General features: G+C 45.3%; 1 protein-coding gene across 6 annotated transcripts in view; it reads left to right on the top strand.

Moving 5' to 3' along the window:
• Window positions 1-12,343, top strand: part of ubr2 (ubiquitin protein ligase E3 component n-recognin 2) — a 56,621-nt gene extending 44,278 nt beyond the window's left edge. For 2 of the 6 annotated variants that reach the window (XM_085427153.1, XM_085427152.1), the window contains exons 22-46: window positions 940-992; window positions 1,109-1,211; window positions 1,299-1,347; window positions 1,429-1,583; window positions 3,222-3,324; window positions 4,221-4,330; window positions 4,423-4,506; window positions 4,610-4,788; window positions 5,050-5,258; window positions 5,339-5,432; window positions 5,502-5,663; window positions 5,814-5,902; window positions 5,975-6,035; window positions 6,119-6,267; window positions 6,383-6,438; window positions 6,615-6,711; window positions 9,881-9,948; window positions 10,039-10,177; window positions 10,267-10,354; window positions 10,432-10,562; window positions 10,642-10,750; window positions 10,828-10,977; window positions 11,088-11,258; window positions 11,336-11,437; window positions 11,533-12,342. In XM_085427153.1, the coding sequence (XP_085283279.1) occupies window positions 940-992; window positions 1,109-1,211; window positions 1,299-1,347; window positions 1,429-1,583; window positions 3,222-3,324; window positions 4,221-4,330; window positions 4,423-4,506; window positions 4,610-4,788; window positions 5,050-5,258; window positions 5,339-5,432; window positions 5,502-5,663; window positions 5,814-5,902; window positions 5,975-6,035; window positions 6,119-6,267; window positions 6,383-6,438; window positions 6,615-6,711; window positions 9,881-9,948; window positions 10,039-10,177; window positions 10,267-10,354; window positions 10,432-10,562; window positions 10,642-10,750; window positions 10,828-10,977; window positions 11,088-11,258; window positions 11,336-11,437; window positions 11,533-11,674 (2,853 nt within the window). In that variant the 3' untranslated portion in view covers window positions 11,675-12,342. Of the gene's footprint in view, window positions 1-939; window positions 993-1,108; window positions 1,212-1,298; window positions 1,348-1,428; window positions 1,584-3,221; window positions 3,325-4,220; window positions 4,331-4,422; window positions 4,507-4,609; window positions 4,789-5,049; window positions 5,259-5,338; window positions 5,433-5,501; window positions 5,664-5,813; window positions 5,903-5,974; window positions 6,036-6,118; window positions 6,268-6,382; window positions 6,439-6,614; window positions 6,712-9,880; window positions 9,949-10,038; window positions 10,178-10,266; window positions 10,355-10,431; window positions 10,563-10,641; window positions 10,751-10,827; window positions 10,978-11,087; window positions 11,259-11,335; window positions 11,442-11,532 lie in introns of all 6 variants that reach the window. The other 4 variants (XM_085427155.1, XM_085427154.1, XM_085427157.1 and 1 more) reach the window with 3 other exon arrangements.
• The last annotated feature ends 8,880 nt before the right edge of the window (window positions 12,344-21,223 follow it).

The following is a 21,223-nucleotide window of genomic DNA, read 5'->3' as shown; positions in this document are numbered from 1 at the left end:
CACACATTTGGACTGATTTGTGACCACTGTTTGGGAGGGATGGTTATATTGTGTATCTGGAATGAATTTTAGGTCTCTACGTCCATCCCATGGGGAATGGGAGCAGTAACAAAGGTGTTGCGTTTATATTTTTGTTGAGTGTAGTTAGTGGGTAGTTTTGTGTTGTTGGTGTGCAGTTTTATGTACTTAGTGTGCAATTTTGTGTAGTTAGTCGACTGCTGAATGTCACAGTTGCTGCCAAAAAGCCACCAAAGGCAGATTACAGTGTAAACTGTGTCTCCAACACCTGCTGCTGTCTGGCCTGCAGGTATCAGGCTGTGATGTTCTCCTTTATCTTATAGTGGACACAAATTATATTTTAGAGTGGCGGAAATAATTTGTGTGGCATGATATTTGATGCAGAACAGCTGATTGTTCTGTGAATTGTTTGAAATGGTTTGAAATGGCCCGCCTTGGCTGCATTTTTAGGTAAATAGATGCAAATAACTTGTGCATAGGTTATTAAAATGTACAGTTTATATTTGCATTTCAAATTACGAAAATGATTCATTAATGTTTGTGTTAGTTACAGCAAAAAATATAACCTTTTTTTCTACTCAGATTTTATGTTTTTTACCTGACTTTAGATCAGTTGTGTTAATACAACTGTAGTAGTTTGACTGTAAATTCAGACATGTGAGGTCGTGCTGAAAAGAATGATACCAAACAAGGCAAAGTAAATGAGTAAAATCAAAGGTAACCCCAGAGCGTTAAACTCAGACACTTTGTAAGGCTCGATCATACAAGATCTGCTGAACAGGTGAACCCTGACTTACCTGAGGCTAAAATGTTTTGTTTGTTTGCTATTCAGTGTTTCTGAGCGCAGGGAATTTACTGTTTTTACTTCTGTGCGCTGAAACATTTTTAGTTTGATGTAATAACCTGAGTTTGTGTCTTCAGGGGAACAAGGAGACGGGGCTGGAGAGAGTCATCGACAGCGTGGCTTCATTCAAGTCAGTCTTCCACCTCAAATATCATCAGTCCACCTTAAATACACGTGCATCCTTACAATTTCTCTTTGTTCTCTATGTTACAATAACTGCAGTACTGAGTGTATTTGTACTAACAGGAAACCAGGTGTGACAGGTAGAGGGCTGTATGAGCTCCGCCCTGAGTGGAACAGATACTTCAACCTGTACTTCCATCACTACAGCAGAGCTGACCAGTCAAAGGTACGCTCACTGATCTGGATGCGGATCAGAGCGTTATTGATTGGTGTACGTGTTGTTGCTATGGTAACGCTGCGTCCTGTGTTTCAGGCTGAGGAAGCTCAGAGAAAGCTGAGGAGACAGAGTGGCGAGGACACAGGTAAGCACACCTGTACAAAACACCAGCAGGAAGACTGATGGATGACATGGTCACCTTGGTAACGTGTCTTTGTGTGCATAGCCCTGCCCCCTCCCCCTCCTCCCCCCCTCTGCCCTCTCTTCGGCAGCCTGGTGAACCTCCTGCAATGTGATGCGCTGCTCGCCATAGAGGGCGCCGTGCTGCAGTGGGCCGTGGAGCCCAGCGGGGGGGGCTGGACTGAGTCCATGCTGCAGAGGGTGAGTGTGTGTGTTTAGAATACAGTAGCTCTTTATTGTCGTTGCACATGAAATAAAATGTAAATGAGGGAGCAGGAATAAATAAGCAACAGGAGGGACACACTGGAGAGGAGAGGTCTGGGAACCAGTCCAGAGACTTGGTCTGAACACAGTGTGAGTGGCCTGAGTGATGGGGGGTTAGTCAGACCATGGGCCTTTCTCAATACGCAAGTCCGTACTCGGGTTACAGACTCACGATTTGTACAACTGGAACACCAGCGTACTTGATGATGTCACAGTTTTTACTGCTGTCACCTCTTAATTTAACTGTGAGTAATATGTTATGAAGCTGAACTTTCATCTCAGCCAAACCGATTTACTCAGGAACAAATAAAACACTGAAATAAACCAAACATTAACATTTAGAAGTGATCTACGTGACTTATATATCATGTTTAACCTGAGTAGCCAAAGACCGCAGGTGGTTTGAAAACGATCTGCCGGTAGTTCGCTGTTCCTGCTGGCTCTAGTGACCCTTGACCTCCCGGTCAGCTATCGAGTTGGTGGGTACAGACGTCTCTGAAAACGTCGGAGCACTTTTGCAAGTATGTGATGTTTTGATAAACCGAGCAGATATTTGAAGCTTACACAGCTACATTCTCGCCTGAAAGTATCTAAAAATGTTATTTTAAGAGTAATATTTAAATTTAAACGTTTTTAGCCGCACTCCTCCACCATTGCCATGTTTGAGCTTTGGACGAAATGCATTCTGGGATATTTAGCTGTACCAAGTACACACAAGTCACCGCCGATGTATGCTCGATAAAATTTGCGGAGCGAGAACACATCTGGGAATTTTTCACGTTCTCGGCTTGATGTGTACTTTGAATTGGAACAGTACTTGGTCTCCGACTGATGACATATCACGAGTCCACGAGTACTGTATTGTCCCCCTGGTAGGACGCTTGACCTGTTGGTGGCATTTGTAGAGTACAGATTGCAAACTTGCCTCATTAATGTCCCCAACAATGATATGGACAGATATGCTCTCTCTGCTGTTTACTAATAGTAAGTTGGAGGTGGTTGAGCGCTGAGCTAACGTTAGCATCAGGGGGATGTAAACAATGGTAACTATGGCTACCGTTAGCTTGCAAGGTAGATCAAAGGGACATGACATGACCTCTGAGTCCGGTGAGCAGTGACTGTTTATAGTTGTGTTGTTACGACTGTAGTCCTACAGCCCCTGCCCTTACCTTTGTTGTGGTCCTGGTGGTGTAGGGTCCAGCCTGGTGACTCCACTGGGGCATCAGGGATGTTAGGATGGAGCCAGGATTCAGTTACACTCAGTAGACAACACTCCCAGACAACACGGTTGTAGTACATCTCTGATTGTAGCTCCTCCCTTTTGTTTGTGAGGGATCTGGTGTTGGTGAGGAAGCTGGGTGAAAGCGGAGATTTGCGTTGCTGTTTTCGATAGTCAGCTCTGCGTCCCGCTTTTGTTTTCTCGTGTGTTCATCAGTGTTAGATCAGGTGACCAGCTTTAATGGCTGACTGTAATCATCACTGTGATCTTCAGAAACACCTGTAGAGGCCGCCCTCTGTCCTAAATAAAATGAACATCAGATTCAAAGTGTGTGTGTGTTTGTACCTCACCTGCAGGTGCTCCACCTGGTGGGCATGGCTCTGCTGGAAGAGCAGCAGCAGCTGGAGAGCAGCAGCGGAGATGAAGATGTCACTTTCAACTACACCTGCAAGATCACACGTTAGTACACCTGTGTGTGTGTGTGTGTGTGTGTGTGTGTGTGTGTGTGTGTGTGTGTGTGTGTGTGTGTGTGTGTGTGTGTGTGTGTGTTTGAGTGTTTACCTGTGTGTGTGTGTGTGTGTGTGTGTTTACCTGTGTGTGTGTGTGTGTGTGTGTGTGTGTGTGTGTGTGTGTGTGTTTGTGTTTGAGTGTTTACCTGTGTGTGTGTGTGTGTGTGTGTGTGTGTGTGTGTGTGTGTGTGTGTTTACCTGTGTGTGTGTGTGTGTGTGTGTGTGTGTGTGTGTGTGTGTGTGTTTGAGTGTTTACCTGTGTGTGTGTGTGTGTGTGTGTGTGTGTGTGTGTGTGTGTGTTTGTGTTTGAGTGTTTACCTGTGTGTGTGTGTGTGTGTGTGTGTGTGTGTGTGTGTGTGTGTGTGTGTTTGAGTGTTTACCTGTGTGTGTGTGTGTGTGTGTGTGTGTGTGTTTGTGTTTGAGTGTTTACCTGTGTGTGTGTGTGTGTGTGTGTGTGTGTTTACCTGTGTGTGTGTGTGTGTGTGTTTGAGTGTTTACCTGTGTGTGTGTGTGTGTGTGTGTGTGTGTGTTTGAGTGTTTACCTGTGTGTGTGTGTGTGTGTGTGTGTGTGTGTTTGTGTTTGAGTGTTTACCTGTGTGTGTGTGTGTGTGTGTGTGTGTGTGTGTGTGTTTGAGTGTTTACCTGTGTGTGTGTGTGTGTGTGTGTGTGTGTGTGTGTGTGTGCGTGTGTGTGTGTGTGTGTGTGTGTGTGTTTACCTGTGTGTGTGTGTGTGTGTGTGTGCGTGTGTGTGTGTGTGTGTGTTTGTGTTTGAGTGTTTACCTGTGTGTGTGTGTGTGTGTGTGTGTGTGTGTTTACCTGTGTGTGTGTGTGCGTGTGTGTGTTTAGGTCCAGGTGAAGCACCCAGTACTTCAGGAAGTGTCCTGGCTCTGCTGGAAAGTCTGCAGAACACTCCTCACCTGGAAGTCCATAAAGACATGATCACCTGGATTCTCAAGGTAACCGCTGATGTCACTGTGATGTCATTGTGAATTAACACCAGAGTGAAGGTGTGAAGCTGAATCAGTATGATCTCTGTGTGTGTGTGTAGATGGTGTCAAACATCAAAATGATGAGAGAGCGAACATCGTCAGCCTCCTCTTTTACCGTCAGCCTGGAAAGAGGCTCTGAGGAGGTGAGACTCAGCACCGCTTCCTCTTCCCTGGTTATCTACTGACTGATTGGCTCATTAACGTATGTGTTGATTAAGTGATGAATTGATTGGTTCCGTGCTGCAGACGATGAGGGACAAAGATAAGGCAGAGAGGAAGAGGAAAGCGGAGATGGCGAGGCTCCGCAGGGAAAAGATCATGGCTCAGATGTCAGAGATGCAGAAACACTTCATCAACGAGAACAAAGAGCTGTTCCAGCAGAGCATGGAAGAGCTGGAGGCGTCCACGTCAGCTGCCGACCACAGGTACAACTGCATATTTACACCAGTACATTCCTAATACACCTGTATACCCACTTTCATTCACATTTACTAGATGTCTTACTATCAGCTGAGCACAGGTATGACTGTACAAAGCCGTATTTATCTGTTGGAATATGAAATGCACTTAACATTAAGTGCAGGCAAGGACTGGTACACCTGTGGACTCACCTGCTGCAGAGCACACGTGTGATTGAAGAGCTTATTCAGAGAATATTAAAAGATCCTCTCCCTCCTGCTTTACAGTCCTCCCAGTGCAGAGCTCACCTGTGTGTCCCAGGTGGCTGTTGGTCCCAGGAGGGTGGGAGGGACTGAGCGCCGACAGCTGGTCACCTGTATCCTGTGTCAGGAAGAGCAAGAGGTCAGAGGTCACAGCAGAGCAATGGTGCTTGCAGCATTTGTCCAAAGGTCCACTGTTCTGTCCAAAAACCGCCACTGCAACCTGCCCAACCCAGGTGGGCAGAGCTCCAGTTTGACATCATCAGGCGAGTGACCAGTCGAAGTTCAGGTGTTAACCTGTGATCGTGTGTTTCAGAGCACCGTGACCCCCTGTTCATGCACCCCGACCTCTGTCTGGGGATTCACACCGCCAGCTGTGGACACATCATGCACGCCACCTGCTGGCAGAGGTGACTCCCCTCACTTGCACACCTTCCAGTCGGCTCTCAGGATGTTACACCTGTCCTCACTCTGTTCAGGTACTTTGAGGCGGTACAGCTGAAGGAGCAGCGGCGTCAGCAGCGTCTGAGAGGCCACACGAGCTACGATGTGGAGAACGGCGAGTTCCTCTGTCCACTCTGCGAGTGTCTGAGCAACACCGTGATCCCCATGCTACCGCACGCAGCCTCACCTGACCACAGGTACGCTCACCTGACTGCAGTGAGACACTCACACAATAAGCACACCTGTGCTGACCACAGGTACACAGGTTCCTGGCTTTTACCTGATGTTGCGTGAATGGTTTTCTCTCTCTCTCTCTCTGTTTTTTTTTTTTTCTTCTTCTTCTCCAGTGTTGAAAATCCTAGTTTCGAGGTGTGGCTTAAGACAACCAATCAGCTGATAGCAGCTCTGCACTCTGCACACAGGACGCAGTCTGAAGGTGAGTTACCTGTAAGAAAACGGAGTCAAACTGAGCCGTGTGTGTTAATGTTAATTAATGCGTGTGTTACAGGTGCAGCAGAAGAGGCGGAGCCTGTCGTTCCTCAAGGGTTCAGAGTAGACTTCACGCCACAGTGAGTCATGTGCTGTTTGTACTGATCCTGATCAATAACCTAATGGGACATTACGTGGTGATGATGTCATTGTGATGTCACAGGAACCCATTCTCAAGCAGCATCAGTGAGATGATTACCACTTTCAGCCTGTCCACCTATAAGGTGGGACTGAAGGTGAACCCCAACGAGCAGGACCCCCGAGTCCCGGTGCTGAGCTGGTCCTCCTGCGCCTACACCATCCAAAGCATAGGTATACACACCCGAGACAGATGCACGCACAACCACCCGAGACAGGTGTACACCTGACACAGGTGTGCTCCCACCTGAGAGGTCACAGGTTGTCCTGTTATTTTGTTTTTCTGCAGAGCGCCTGCTAATGGATGAGGAGAAGCCACTTTTTGGAAGTTTACCTTGCCGACAGGTAACACTGTTTATGACAAAGAAGAGCTGTGAATGGTCAGGCAGAGGGGGTGGGGTTTAAGAAGAGTTCACCGAATATATTATAGATCAGTGTATTGATTACTGAGTTCTGTGCGTCGATTGGTCTCCGGCGGATGCTGTGGTTTCCTTGGTAACCTGATAATGTGTGTGTTGCAGGACGACTGTTTGAGTTCTCTCACCAGGTTCAGTTCAGCGTGTTGGACTGCAGCTCCTCTGAAAACTGTTCACACCCACTTCATCAGACTGTTGTCAGGTACAAACACACACAGTCTCATTTACACTCAATGCCTCAATTTACAAAAGAGACCTATTACTGACAAACACACTAAAATTTCAACAATAAAAGAAACAAAATGTAAAAGAGTCCCCAGAGACGATTTCACAGACGCATTTGTACGTCTTTTGAAGTCTGCAAGTGAAGAGAGCTTCAGATCGTTGTGCAATGAGGACAGAGCAGAAAAGGAGAAAGCCTTCTTCCCAAGCTCTGTACGAACTGATGGAACAACGAACGTAATGATGTCCTGAGTCTGCAGTCTGTGACTGTTTGTGCAACATATACTCTGATATATAAGAGGACAATAAATCAGAATAGATTTTATAGAGAAAGTGATACCTGCGTGGGGCCAATGAGGACCAGTCAACCTGAGAACAGTGGTGTGTTAAAGGTTTGCAGCCAGTTATAAATCTGAATGCCTGGCCATAGACAGCAAATCTAACAGGTGAAGAGAGCAAGCATAGGTATCCAGTAATGTCTGACATAAAATGCCATGATCAGCAGTGTCAAAGATTTCTGCTAGATCAATAAAAAGAGCTGCACTGTAGTTCTTTGTGTCCAAGGCTTCATAGACATCATTGAGAACAGTTAGAGTACTGCGCAGTTTCCTGATGAAAGGAGATAAAATACTATTTTCATCCAGATAACTTTGAAGTTGATTATTTACCAGTTTGGAACGACCACCCTCTCCAATCCAGACTCAACGACCCCCCTTTCCTCCTCCCTGAAACTCAGAATACACACTCAGGATGTGAGCCGACTATTCCAGAAACAGAAGCCCAGGAAAGCCCCCGGACCAGACGGCGTCTCACCGGTTGATCTGATATCGTCGTGTTGGTGTTGTTCCCAGATCATCATACTAAATGTTGTTCCAGGATCAACGTTGCAAGTGACCAATCAGAATGTTGTGACGTCATACTTTTGCGACTTCGGGAAAAACCGGCGTAAAACAAAAAACTGTACTTAAGCTGCGTGAAACCGCCTCTGTCCGCCGATCAACGGACCCTGACCCTAACCGTAACCCTTTAATAAACAGTAAGCAGAATTGATATTGTCCTTGCAACATTGGAATTTCATAAATGCATGAATGGCTTGGTGCGCAAAGGAATAACGTCACAACAATGTGATTGGTCACTTGCAATGTTGAACCTGGAACAACATTTTCATGATGGTCTGGGAACAACACCAACACGAGGATATCAGATCATCCGCGTCTCACCCTCCTGCCTCAAAACCTGTGCTGAACAGCTGGCTCCCATCTTTACTCGCATCTTCAACAGATCCCTGGAGCTGTGTGAAGTTCCCTCCTGCTTCAAACGCTCCACCATCATCCCTGTTCCCAAGAAATCCACCATCACAGGACTGAATGACTACAGACCTGTCGCCTTGACGTCTGTGGTCATGAAATCCTTCGAACGACTGGTGTTAGCCCATCTGAAAGACATTACAGGCCACCAGCTGGACCCTCTGCAGTTTGCCTACCGGGCAAACAGGTCAGTGGATGATGCAGTGAACATGGGGCTGCATTACATCCTGCAACACCTTGACCGCCCGGGAACTTATGCCAGGGTCCTGTTTGTGGACTTTAGTTCGGCTTTTAACACCATTGTGCCTGAACTTCTTTCCTCCAAACTCTCCCAGCTCAGCGTGTCACCAGCTACCTGTCAGTGGATCACCAGCTTCCTGACAGACAGGAAGCAGCAAGTGAGGCTGGGGGAGATCACCTCTGAAACCCGGTCCCTCAGTATTGGTGCCCCTCAAGGATGTGTCCTCTCACCACTACTGTTCTCCCTCTACACTAACGACTGCACCTCCAGTAACTCAGCTGTCAAACTCCTAAAGTTTGCAGATGACACCACTGTCATTGGCCTCATTCAAGATGGTGATGAGTCTGCATACCGGCAGGAAGTTGAGCGGCTGGTACTCTGGTGCAGTCAGCACAATCTGGAGCTGAACACTCTTAAGACTGTAGAGATGACAGTGGACTTCAGGAGACATCCCTCAACTCTGCTCCCCCTCACCATATCAGACAGCCCTGTGTCAACTGTGAAGACCTTCAAGTTCCTGGGTACAACCATCTCCCAGGACCTGGAGTGGGAGACCAACATCAACTCCATCCTCAAAAAGACCCAGCAGAGGATGTACTTCCTGAGACAACTGGGGAAGTACAGTCTTCCACAGGAGCTGCTGATCCAGTTCTACACTGCGGTCATTGAGTCTGTCCTGTGCTCCTCCATCACAGTCTGGTATGGAGCAGCCACTAAACAGGACAGGAGCAGACTGCAGCGGACTGTACGGGCAGCAGAAAGGATCGTCGGCACCCCCCTGCCCTCCATCCAGGATCTGTACCTCTCAAGAACCAGGAAACGGGCAGGGAAAATCATCGCAGACCCCTCACACCCTGCACACAGACTTTTTGATCTGCTGCCCTCTGGCAGACGGTACAGAAGCCTGCAGACCAGGACCACCCGACACAGGAACAGTTTCGTTCCCCTCTTTCTTTCCCATCTCCCTTCTTAACAGTTGACCTGTCACACTGCTCCCACTGCCAGACTGCAGCTGCCTTATGCACATTTTGTAGTATTCATTCCACCTCATTCATTTCTGTATTTTATGTATATAAGTTAGATTCGTTATTTATAGTTGGTTTACACAGCTTTGTGTATGTGTGAATGTGTGTGTGAATGGGTGGATGACTGGATGTGTAAAGCGCTTTGGGGTCCTTAGGGACTAGGAAAGCGCTATATAAATACAGGCCATTTACCATGTATGTGTAATGTGTATATATAGACGTGTGTGTGTGTGTGTGTGTGTGTGTGTGTGTGTGTGTGTGTGTGTGTGTGTGTGTGTGTGTGTGTGTGATTTACATTGCTGTGCTTGAGAGCCACCATCTACCGGAACCAAATTCCCTGTATGTGTCTGCACATATACTTGGCCAATAAACACGATTCTGATTCTGGAAATTATCCTGCAATTATTAACCATTGAGGGCGATAACATTTATTTGATATATATATACACATATATTTATACATGTGTGTGAGTGTGTGTGTATATATATGTATATCTGTTATGTATATATATATATATATATATATATATATATATATATATATATATATATAATTGTGTGTGTTTGTTTGTTTAGCTCTGGTTCCAGACACTCAGGTAGAAAATACTCCGAGTATCCTCGAGATCGACATGTTTCACCTGCTGGTGAGTTTATACACCTGTCCATCGTGGACCACTTAAAGCTCCGTTTTCGTCGGGTGGGTGCAGGTGACTCTGATTTCTCGGCATCTGCAGGTTTACTCTGTGCTGGCATACTCCTCCGTTCACTGTTTGGACCAATCAGGATGCGGTGTGGTGGACTCGAGCCACCTCCACCTCCTTCACTTGGTCACTGTGGCTCACCTGGTTCAGATCCTGCTCACCTCCACCACAGGTGTCGCTCTCTCTCACTCACACACAGTCTCTTGAGTTTTGTGAACCCGATGCTTCTGTCTCACCTGTGTGTATTACCTGTGTGTGCAGAGGAGGTATGTATGGATCAGGACAACAGTGGATCAGAGGAGGAGCTCACCTGTCAGCTGTACAGCACACTGAGGAAACACCTGGGCAGGTGAGTTTGGATTGTGAGACATATTTACCCTGTTAGTACATTCAAAATCAGTAAAGAGGACTTCATTTCATCATCAGTGTGTTACCTGAGGTGTCCTCTGGGTGGCAGCTGTATCGTTGTCTTAAAGCTGGTGTCCTGCCGTTCCTCCGAGCCGCCGCCCTCTTCTTCCACTACCTGAACTCCACAGCGCCTCCCGCTGAGCTGATGAGTAAGACGAACACCGAGCAAAGTTCCTGTAACGATTCTGTTACACTGTGTGTTCACAGAAGTGTGTGTGTTTGTTGTAGTTGCAGGTCCTGGTCAGTGGGAGGCACTGTGCAGCTACCTCAGTCTGCCCTCCAACCTGCTGCTACTTCACCACAACCAGCAAACACTGCTGAAGCCGCTCATACACAGGTAACACCTGAATGACGCATCTCATACTCCAAAGTACCTGGAAAAGCATTACCTGACACTCCTGTGTGTGTGTTCAGTTGGTGTTGTCATCCAGGTATGAGACAGACCCTGCAGGGGGGCGGAGCCATCATCAGGTTCCCCAGAGAGTCAAATCGACTCATCGAGTTGCCGGAAGATTACAGCGTGCTCATCAATCAGGCGTCCAGCTTCACGTCAGTGAACACACAGTGAGATCAGAGTGATCGATTTAAAAAGGATCAATGCTGTGAAGTTCTTTTGTGAGGTGACCTGAAACTTTGCCGGCCCATCTGAACTCACCTGAGTGTTACATGTGCAGGTGTCCGCGCTCAGGCGGGGATAAGTCTCGCGCTCCCACGCTGTGCCTGGTGTGCGGCTGCATGCTGTGCTCTCAGAGTTACTGCTGTCAGACGGAGGTGGACGGCGAGGACGTGGGCGCCTGCACCGCACACACCTTCACCTGCGGAGCTGGCCTCGGCCTATTCCTCAGGTAACGCCTGCACAAGTGAACTGATGCATGTCGCTCGGCCATGCCCTGCTAACCTGTGTGTGTCTGTGTGTGAGCAGGGTCAGAGAGAGTCAGGTGTTGTTTGTAGCAGGTAAAACAAAGGGCTGCTTCTACCCGCCCCCATACCTGGATGACTATGGAGAAACTGACCAGGGCCTCAAGTATGTACGTTTGGTTGTTCAGCCCCACCCCCTCTACCAGTTTGTTTGGCCCCACCCCTGACCACACCCTCTACCTGTTTATTTGTTTGTTACAGGCGTGGGAATCCTCTCCACCTGTGTGCCGAGCGTTACAGGAAGATCGAGCGCCTGTGGCGCCAGCACGGCATCGCTGAGGTCATAGGTCACGCCCAGGAGGCCAATCAGGCGCTGGTTGCTATCGACTGGCAGCACCTGTGATGTTTGACTCTGCGCCGCCCCTGCCCTTAGAGAGACACTGATTGGCTCTCAATTGTGTCCCGCCCCTTTCTATATAAAACCACATCCTTGAACCAATAAGCTGCCTGCTTGATGCTAAGTTGCTTTCAGGGATTTTTCACCTTTGACCCTCCACATGTCTCTCCACCAATCAGTGTGGGACAGGAACAGGAAACTCGAATTCGGTCCAGTGACGCCCTGCCTCCTGACTTCAAACACATCACCACCTTCATTTCTGATTGGCTAAGAGCATAAAGCAGCCATCTCCATGGTAGCAGATTGATGGATGGATGGTCAGTAAAGTGTCTGGTAGGGGTTGAGCTTCAGCTGAAGACTGATCAGTGAAGACATATCAGAGCACATATCAGCGATCGATCGCTTTTTACTTTAGTTTAACATTTTGCTTAGAACTGATTGGTGGCGTGCTGTGTGATGTCACTTTCTGTGTTTTACTTTTGAATGCTGAGAATTATTTAAAACATGGCGCGGTCAGGTCTTCAGCTTGATGTCTTTTGTTTTTTGGGGGTATTTTTTAATGGCTGTCAGCTGAGCGCCTCATTGATCACATGATCTGTTAATATGTGAATTCCTGTATAAACGAGGACGTGTATGATAAAAACAATAAAAACTTTAAAGTGACATCACTTCCTGTCAGTTCATTACTTCAGGGGCAGATACCCTGTTATGAGGACATAGACATTCCAGTAAGCCTGCTCTCACCTGCCAGGTGGGTCAAATCTGTGGAGGTAAAGAAGTAGCTAATCAATAAACTGAGAAAACACCTGCTGGAGGTGGAGCTTGTTCAAGTGAAGCAAAGATTGGTTGTTGTTGTTTTTTTATATTGACAACTTTTAATTGCGCTGAGCAAACATGAAAATGTGGAAATCCTATAAAAGGTAAGAATGTGTGTGTATTGCTCATATTGAGGTGTATTCATTTATAGGTGATTTACTGTATCAGAAACTTCAGTCAGACTCAGTTGAGTCGCTTTCTTGTGGAAGGCTAGGTGACGTCAGCGACACGACAAATCGTCAGCGATTTGTCAGGAACCTGATAAGTTGATGACATATACTTGGAGGTGAAACAATTTTTAATTTTATTCTATTTTATTAAGTTTTGTTTTTTGTTTTTTTTGCTTGTCAGTGATTGATACATCCATTCTTAAGTTGGCTCATAAAAGCTCCTTCAGCTTTGCCTAATCTGACCAATGCCGCTTGTAAGTCCTCTCAGACTCACTCAGGGCGTCTTTAGGGTTTCCTTTTTTTTTTTTTTTTTTTTTTTTTTTTTTTAGGTTTTCCCAGTCTTCTCATTTTTAGTAAAAACTCACTCAGAAATTTGACAGTTTTAACTAACAGACTCCAGTTTGTGCATGTAAATGGAGAGTCCTCTTCACACACTGAGGTTAATTATGGAGTTTCACAGGGTTCAGTGCTAGGACCAATTCTGTTTACATTATACATGCTTCCCTTAGGCAGTATCATTAGAAGACATAGCATACATTTACACTGCTATGCAGATGACACCCAGCTCTATCTGTCCATGAAGCCAGATAACACACACCAATGAGTTAAACTGCAGGAATGTCTTAAAGACATAAAGACCTGGATGGCCGCTAACTTTCTGCTTCTTAATTCAGATCAAACTGAGGTTATTGTACTCGGCCCTGAAAATCTTAGAAATATGGTCTCTAAGCAGATTCTTACTCTGGATGGCATTACCTTGGCCTCCAGTAACGCTGTGAGGAACCTTGGAGTCATTTTTGACCAGGACATGTCCTTCAACGCACATATTAAACAAATATGTAAGACTGCTTTCTTCCATTTGTGCAACATCTTATCCATCACCTTAACACTAAACTGAACAGATCACACAACACTCGCGCTCTGTACCAGAAGGGCCAAACTTGGCACTAGTGGATGATGAGAGTCAAACCTTAGATACTGATCCGTATGCGTAGGTTTCCGGTACACATCAGCTTTTAGATGTCCCCCATTACTGATGGAAATCTCACAGTCTAAGAAGACTAACCTGCCACTTTTCATATCCTCCCTGGTGAATTTGATGTGTCAGTCCAACAAGTTAATGTGATCTGTGAAATGTGGTACGTCCTGAGATTTGATTTTCACCCAGGTGTCATCCACATATCTCAACCAATGGCTTGGTGGTGTTCCAGGGTAGGATAGCAAAGCCCTCTTTTCCACTACCATACCATAGTTTATTTCTAAAGCACTTTGGTCAGCCATGTGCTGTTTTTGAAGTGCTGCACAACAGAAATATAAGAGGGACAGTAAGAATAATAAATATGATGAATAAATAACAATAATGATAACAATAAAATAACATTATCAGTTACCCACCGAGTCAAAGGCCAGCGAGTGAAAATAAGTTTTTAATGTGGATTTAAAAACCAGCACTGATGTAGACTGCCTGATGTGAAGACGAAGATCATCCAAAGCTTCGGAGCCACAATAGAGAACACTCTGTCTCTAAGTTTCAGCTGTGCTTTCAGGACTGAGAGCATTTGAGAAAGAAGGCTTGACCTTCGACAGACGGCTGAGGTGATAGGATGAAGATTTCACCACCCCGTTTACGTGGCCATCAAAACTAAGTGCAGAGTCGATTTTTATCCCAAGATTAGTAACTGAGCTCTTCAGGTGAGGGTCAGAGCAGCAAAGTCAACATCTGGGGTACCAGAGGAACGACTGGGACCAAATAAAATTGCTTCTGTTTTATGTTCATTAAAATTTAAAAGATTTTGAGTGATCCCTGATTTATCATCACTAAGACGATCAAGCATGTCCTATGGAGGAGCTATGAGAGTGACTGAAAGCTGGCAATCATCAGCATATAGAAGAAATGCAATTGTGTTTCTGAAGATCGTACCCAGTGCAGGAGATACAATGAAAACAATAATGGCCCAAGAATAGATCCCTGCGGTACCCCCCATGGCAGAGGGACCAGAGAGGATGAGGCCTAACCCAACGTAAGACAAAAGTTCCTGAGGGATATGATTTTATCCACGAAAGTGCCAAGCCACCTCTAATGCTTCCATGACTGGAACGCAAGTGAAGAGAGATGTAACATCGTACAAAACCATGGTTTCATCTGCCTCCATAACGACATCTCTCACCTTCTCAACAAAATCCAAGGTGTTCTGGATGTGGTGTTCAGAGCTGCCTACCAACGGGATGAGGATCGAAGCCAAAAACCTTCAGAGTTATAGGATCATTGGTGATTGATCAGTGGTTGTTGATCAATGGTCATCGCAGTTTGCATTTTAATCTTGATAAACTGACCTCACAGGCCATTCTTAGTCAGTGGTGCTAGTTTTTGTCATTATGCAAATGTCCTGTTTATAAGGTTGGAAACCTGCAGTCAGCTGAGACTGAAGACGTCACCTGATGATGATGAAACGTTTCTCCAAACGTCCAGATGAACAGAATCAACTTTTGGGATTTCCTTCCCTGGATGATTGAGAGTGCATCAAGGTAAGCGACGGTAAGTGACGAGTAAGGTAAGCGACCCATGTTGTAGGTGACGTCAGACGCCGGAGAATTGGCGGAAAAAAAGCAAATGGTAGCATAGAGTTTAACAAAAGTTTTTCAAGCTTCAGTATTACCAAATATACTAATCAATTGTCATATAACTAACAACATCTGTTTTATCATCTCTAACACCCTGGAGGACAACGGGGAGAGTTTAGACGCTCTCCAAGATTACATCGACCGCTGTTTTCAAGATTTAGTAATGAAGAAGGCCCAGAGTGCATCCTCCCCGACCAAAATTGAGACGCCGTCATCGAAGAGATGTCGCCCGGCAGACTCCCCCGGTACAACATCGCCTGCCGGCAAAGACATCGCAGACATCCTGGAGTCAATCGACAAGCGATTGTCCAGTTTCGATGCGAGGCTGTCCCTGGTGGAGATTTTACACCGGGAATTTAAATCTCTGAGAGAATCCCTGGAATTCAGCCAGCAGCAGGTGGAAACGCTTGCCGCTGAAAATGCCACGCTACGGGAGTCGGTCAAATCTCTCACCAATAACGTGACCCAGCTAAACATTGAAAATAAAAAAATAAAAGAGTCCGTTATCGATCTACAAGCCCGTAGCATGAGAGATAATCTTGTGTTTTCTGGTATTCCAGAATCTGCCGGAGAGGACGCGGAGGCAACGGTGAAAAGCTTCATCAAAATCCACCTGAAGCTGCCGGAGGACACCGTAAAGAACATCGACTTTGATAGAGTACATCGCTTGGGGGGCGTGAGGTCGCGGACCGGGAGACCACGGCCTATTGTGGCCAAATTCGGTCAATTCAAACAGAAGGAACAGGTGAAGAGTCGCGGCAGAGAGCTGAAAGGAACGGACTTCAGCGTGAACGACCAGTTCCCCAAAGAGATCCTGGAACGACGCAAGGTCCTGTTCCCAGTTCGACGTAGCTTCATCCAGAAAGGCTTCCGTGCTGTCATCGCCGTGGACTGGCTCTACGTGAACGGACAGCTGTACCGCGACCTCGGCACCACACCGTGGTTATATTGACTGCACTCCAGATAAGAACCCGCTACACTCTTTTCTTATTCATTCACACTTTCCCCTTTAACATGGGTTTAACCTAGTAATATCAATATGATGTCATAGCAGATATAACACCGTCACCCTCCGTCATTGCTTTAATTGGAATGTTTCCGTTTCGTTTCTTTTCTTTTGTTGTTGCTCACAGTTCATGTGGTTTCTTTCTTTCTCTTGTGTTTCACCTCTGTGATCACCCACTTCCCCACTCACCTACAAACAACACCCTCTATTTCTCCATATTTTCACACCACGATCACGCAAACACATCCGCTCAACGGCAGCACATTCACAACAGCCTCACAGCACGCACAGACTTGCAGGACACATAAGCAAGCCACGCTTGTTCATATTAGTGAATATTCACACACATAGTCAGACTTATGGAGCCTCTCACCACACTTCTTTTTCTCTTTCTATTTACAAACAAGGGATGCTTCCACATTCTCTCCACCTGTCTAAACGAAACACCCAGCGTACATCATTAGACATACACACACAATTATGGGCATGCTGAGGTTTGTCACATGGAATGTAAATGGAGCTGGCACCAGAGGAAAGAAGTTAAAGATATTTAACCAGCTTAAAAAACTACAGGCAGATGTTGTTTTATTACAAGAAACTCACAGACCTGTCACAGGTTTAAACGAACTTAAAACACCTGAGTTTCCTAACGTGTTTGCAGCCTGTTATAATTCTAGACAACGGGGAGTAGCAATTTTAATACATAAAAATGTTAATTTTACAGTACTCGATACAGTTATAGATCCAGAGGGTAGATTTCTAATTATTAAACTATCAATATTGAACAAAAAACTATGTATTGTAAGTATATATGGTCCAATGGTGCAGGAGTGCTGACAGACATATTCAACCTGTCCTTGGCCCACGCTGTGGTACCGGCCTGCTTCAACTCCACCTCCATCGTCCCGATACCCAAAAACTCCAACCCATCTTGCCTCAATGACTACCGCCCAGTAGCACTCACCCCCATCATCACTAAGTGCTTAGAGCAGCTGGTCCTAGCACACTTCAAATCCTGTCTCCCCCCCACCCTGGACCCCCACCAATTCGCATACCGCCAGAACAGGAGCACAGAGGATGCAGTCTCCATCGCACTGCACTCTGTCCTCTCACACCTGGACAACAACAACACCTACGCCAGAATGCTGTTTATAGACTTCAGTTCAGCATTCAATACAATCCACCCCTCACAACTCATCAGGAAACTGACAGACCTGGGCATCAGTTCCCTCATCTGCAAATGGTTACTGGACTTCCTGACCAACCGCCCCCAACATGTCCGGCTGGATAACCGCTGCTCATCTACCATCACAATGAACACCGGTGTACCACAAGGCTGTGTGATGAGCCCTTTCCTCTACTCCCTCTTCACCCACGACTGCAGACCTGCTGATGGTTCCAACACCATCATTAAGTTTGCAGATGACACCACGGTGATTGGCCTCATCAGTGACAACGATGAGGCCGCCTACAGGGAGGAGGTGGATCGTCTGGCTGAGTGGTGCGACACAAACAACCTGCTGCTTAACACCGAGAAGACCAAGGAGCTCATCGTGGACTACAGGAGGAATACTGACCCACATCCACCCATCCACATTAAGGGGACGGCTGTGGAGCGTGTGAGCAGCTTCAAGTTCCTGGGAGTCCACATCTCCGAGGATCTCACCTGGACGACCAACTGCTCCAAGCTGGTCAAGAAGGCTCACCAGCGCCTCTTCTTCTTGAGGACTCTGAGGAAGAACCACCTGTCCTCAGACATCCTGGTGAACTTCTATCGCTGCACCACCGAGAGCATCCTGACCAACTGTATAACAGTCTGGTACGGGAACTGCTCTGCCTCGGACCGGAAGGCGTTGCAGAGGGTCGTGAAAACTGCCCAGCGCATCGCCGGAGCACCACTTCCTGCCATAAAAGACATCTACAGGAAGCGGTGTCTGAAAAGGGCTGGGAAAATCATCAGAGACCCCAGTCACCCATCACATGGACTCTTCACCCTCCTGCCCTCTGGGAGGCGCTACAGGAGCCTCCGGACTAAGACCACCAGGTACCGGAACAGCTTCTTCCCCACAGCTGTCAGACTCCTGAACTCTGCCTCCTGACATCTGACCCACGTTAACTCATGGACTGAACATACACACACACACACAATGGACAACTGTACCCTCAAACACACAATAATAATATGGACTGAACCACCACTCACAACCACTAGCACTTTATATAGCCTCTGTAGAAATTATCCACACCCTCACTTACCTTAACTGCACTACTGTATAGCCCTGTGTAAACAATCATTCTGTACATACGATAATTTTTAACCCTACAACTGTTTACAACTTGCATAGTTCCCATTTCTGTATAGCTGTATATCTCAGATTCCTGTAAAGTTATTTATTTCATATTCTGTATAGTTTTTCATATTTATATCCTGTCCATATCCTGTACATAGCTTGTACTCACTACAGCCTGTACATACTTATAGTTATAGAATATTCACAACATACTTCATACCGTGTACATTATAACATAATAGACCCATTTCTGTAATATACTTACATATCTATATTATTGCTAATATATATTGTAATATATCTATATCACTAAGCACTTCTGGATGGATGCAAACTGCATTTCGTTGCCCTGTACCTGTGCATGTGCAATGACAATAAAGTTGAATTCTATTCTATTCTATTCTATTCTAAATGTTGATGAACCCTCATTCTTCCATGGATTTTTTAGTGCACTCTCTGAACACCTCGAATGGACACTCATTCTTGGCGGTGACCTCAACCTTGGACTAAATGAAGACATGGATAGGCTCAACACAACAGGAACTCAGCGCAATTGGCAGTCCACAAATATAATCAAACAGTATATGAGCGACTTTGGTCTTTGCGATGCATGGCGCTCCCTTCACCCCAACAGTAAGGAATATACTTTTTTCTCACATGTCCATCACTCTTACTCTCGTCTGGATTATTTTCTGGTCAGCAGCTCACTGCTGAACGACATTTCAGACACTGAGATTCATCCTATAGCTGTCAGCGATCATGCTCCTGTATCTTTAACACTAATGCACAAGAATAACACTACGCCAAGTAAAAACTGGAGATTTAATACATCATTGCTTAAAGATGAAGACTTTATTAAATATTTTAAAAAGGAATGGACTTCATATTTAGATTTTAATGACACTCCTGGAATATCTGCTTCTGTTCTATGGGAAGCAGGGAAAGCTGTGATGAGAGGTAAAATAATTTCTTTCTCATCACATAAAAAGAAAAAAGAAAACAAAAATATTCAGGAATTAGAAAAAACCATCAAATCACTAGAAGAAGCCTACGCGTGCGACCAAGATCAGGAAACATTGAACAAAATACGCAAGACAAAACTAGAATTAAATGAAACTATTAATAAAAAAACACAATTCCTTATACAAAGGCTTCGCTTGCAGAATTTTGAACACAGTAACAAATCAGGTCGATTTCTAGCTAACCAGTTAAAAATAAATAAAGAAAAAACAACTATATGTGCTGCTAAAGATTTATCGGGGAACACAATATATGACCCTGGAAGAATAAACAAAATTTTTAGGGATTTCTATGAAACTTTATACTCACCACAAATAAACCCATCTAAAAATGAAATTGATCTGTTCCTTGACAGCGTAACTCTTCCAAAATTACTAGACAGTCAAGCAATGGAACTGGATTTGCCACTGACGCCAAGTGAATTCCAGGAAGCCCTGATAAGTATGCCCAATAATAAGGCTCCAGGTCCAGACGGCTTTCCTGCAGAATTCTACAAAGAATTCTGGACAATTCTGGCACCAGTATTCCACGGAATGATGCAGGAAATCGAGGAAAATGGCAGACTACCACCAAATATGAATTCTGCCAACATTAGTCTCCTGCTAAAACCAGGCAAAGACCCTTTATTTCCCTCAAGCTATCGTCCAATTTCTCTTTTAAATGTAGACCTTAAAATAATCTGCAAAGCTCTCTCAAAGAGATTAGAGAAAATAACCCCCCTCTTAATTCATCCTGACCAAACTGGTTTCATAAAAGGTCGGCACTCCTCAACAAACACTTGTAGATTACTTAATTTAATAGACTACTCATACAATAAAAACATCGAAACCACAATATTATCTCTAGATGCAGAAAAAGCATTTGATAGCGTTAACTGGAAATTTTTATTTGCAACTTTCATAAACTGGATAAGAATATTATACAATTCCCCAACAGCTCGTATCAGAACAAATGACCAGACATCCTCCAGCTTCTGTCTTCTGAGGGGCACCAGACAGGGATGCCCACTCTCCCCTTCACTTTTTGCAATTTTTATCGAACCTCTAGCAGCAGCATTTAGACAGGCTACAACAATTAAGGGCATAAAATGTAAGAACATAGAACATAAAATCAGTCTCTATGCGGATGATGTGTTGCTTTTTCTGCAAAACACACAAACCAACCTCTCTGAGGTAATTACTCTACTAAACTGGTTTTCAAGAGTTTCAGATTATTGAATTAACTGGCCAAAATCCACAGTTCTCCCCATTAACTGCTCCTTCCATAATTCTTCCTCTGCCCCACTGCAATCCGGAAATATTAAATATTAAGGTATTAATGTTTCTCCTAAGCTTTCAGACTTAACTAAATTAAACCACATCCCACTTCTAAAGAAAGTAGAAGGCGATCTGACTAGATGGAAATCTTTACCCATATCACTCATGGGAAGGGTCGCCACTATAAAAATGATGATCTTGCCAAAAATAAATTACTTATTTTTGATGATCCCTAACAAACCATCACAAGATTGGTTCAGATCTCTGGATTCATATATTTCCAAATTCCTTTGGAAAGATAAACCCCCGCATATCAGCTTAAAAACGCTACAAAGAACTAGAGATGGACCGATCCGATATTACGTATCGGTATC

The sequence above is a fragment of the Rhamphochromis longiceps genome, linkage group LG13 (assembly GCF_057381845.1).
Source record: "Rhamphochromis longiceps isolate RC_006_pf linkage group LG13, R_longiceps_female_GT1.1, whole genome shotgun sequence".
Classification (NCBI taxonomy): Eukaryota; Metazoa; Chordata; class Actinopteri; order Cichliformes; family Cichlidae; genus Rhamphochromis; species Rhamphochromis longiceps.
Note: the sequence above shows the minus strand (reverse complement) of the source record. Positions and strands in the feature narration are given on the sequence as shown.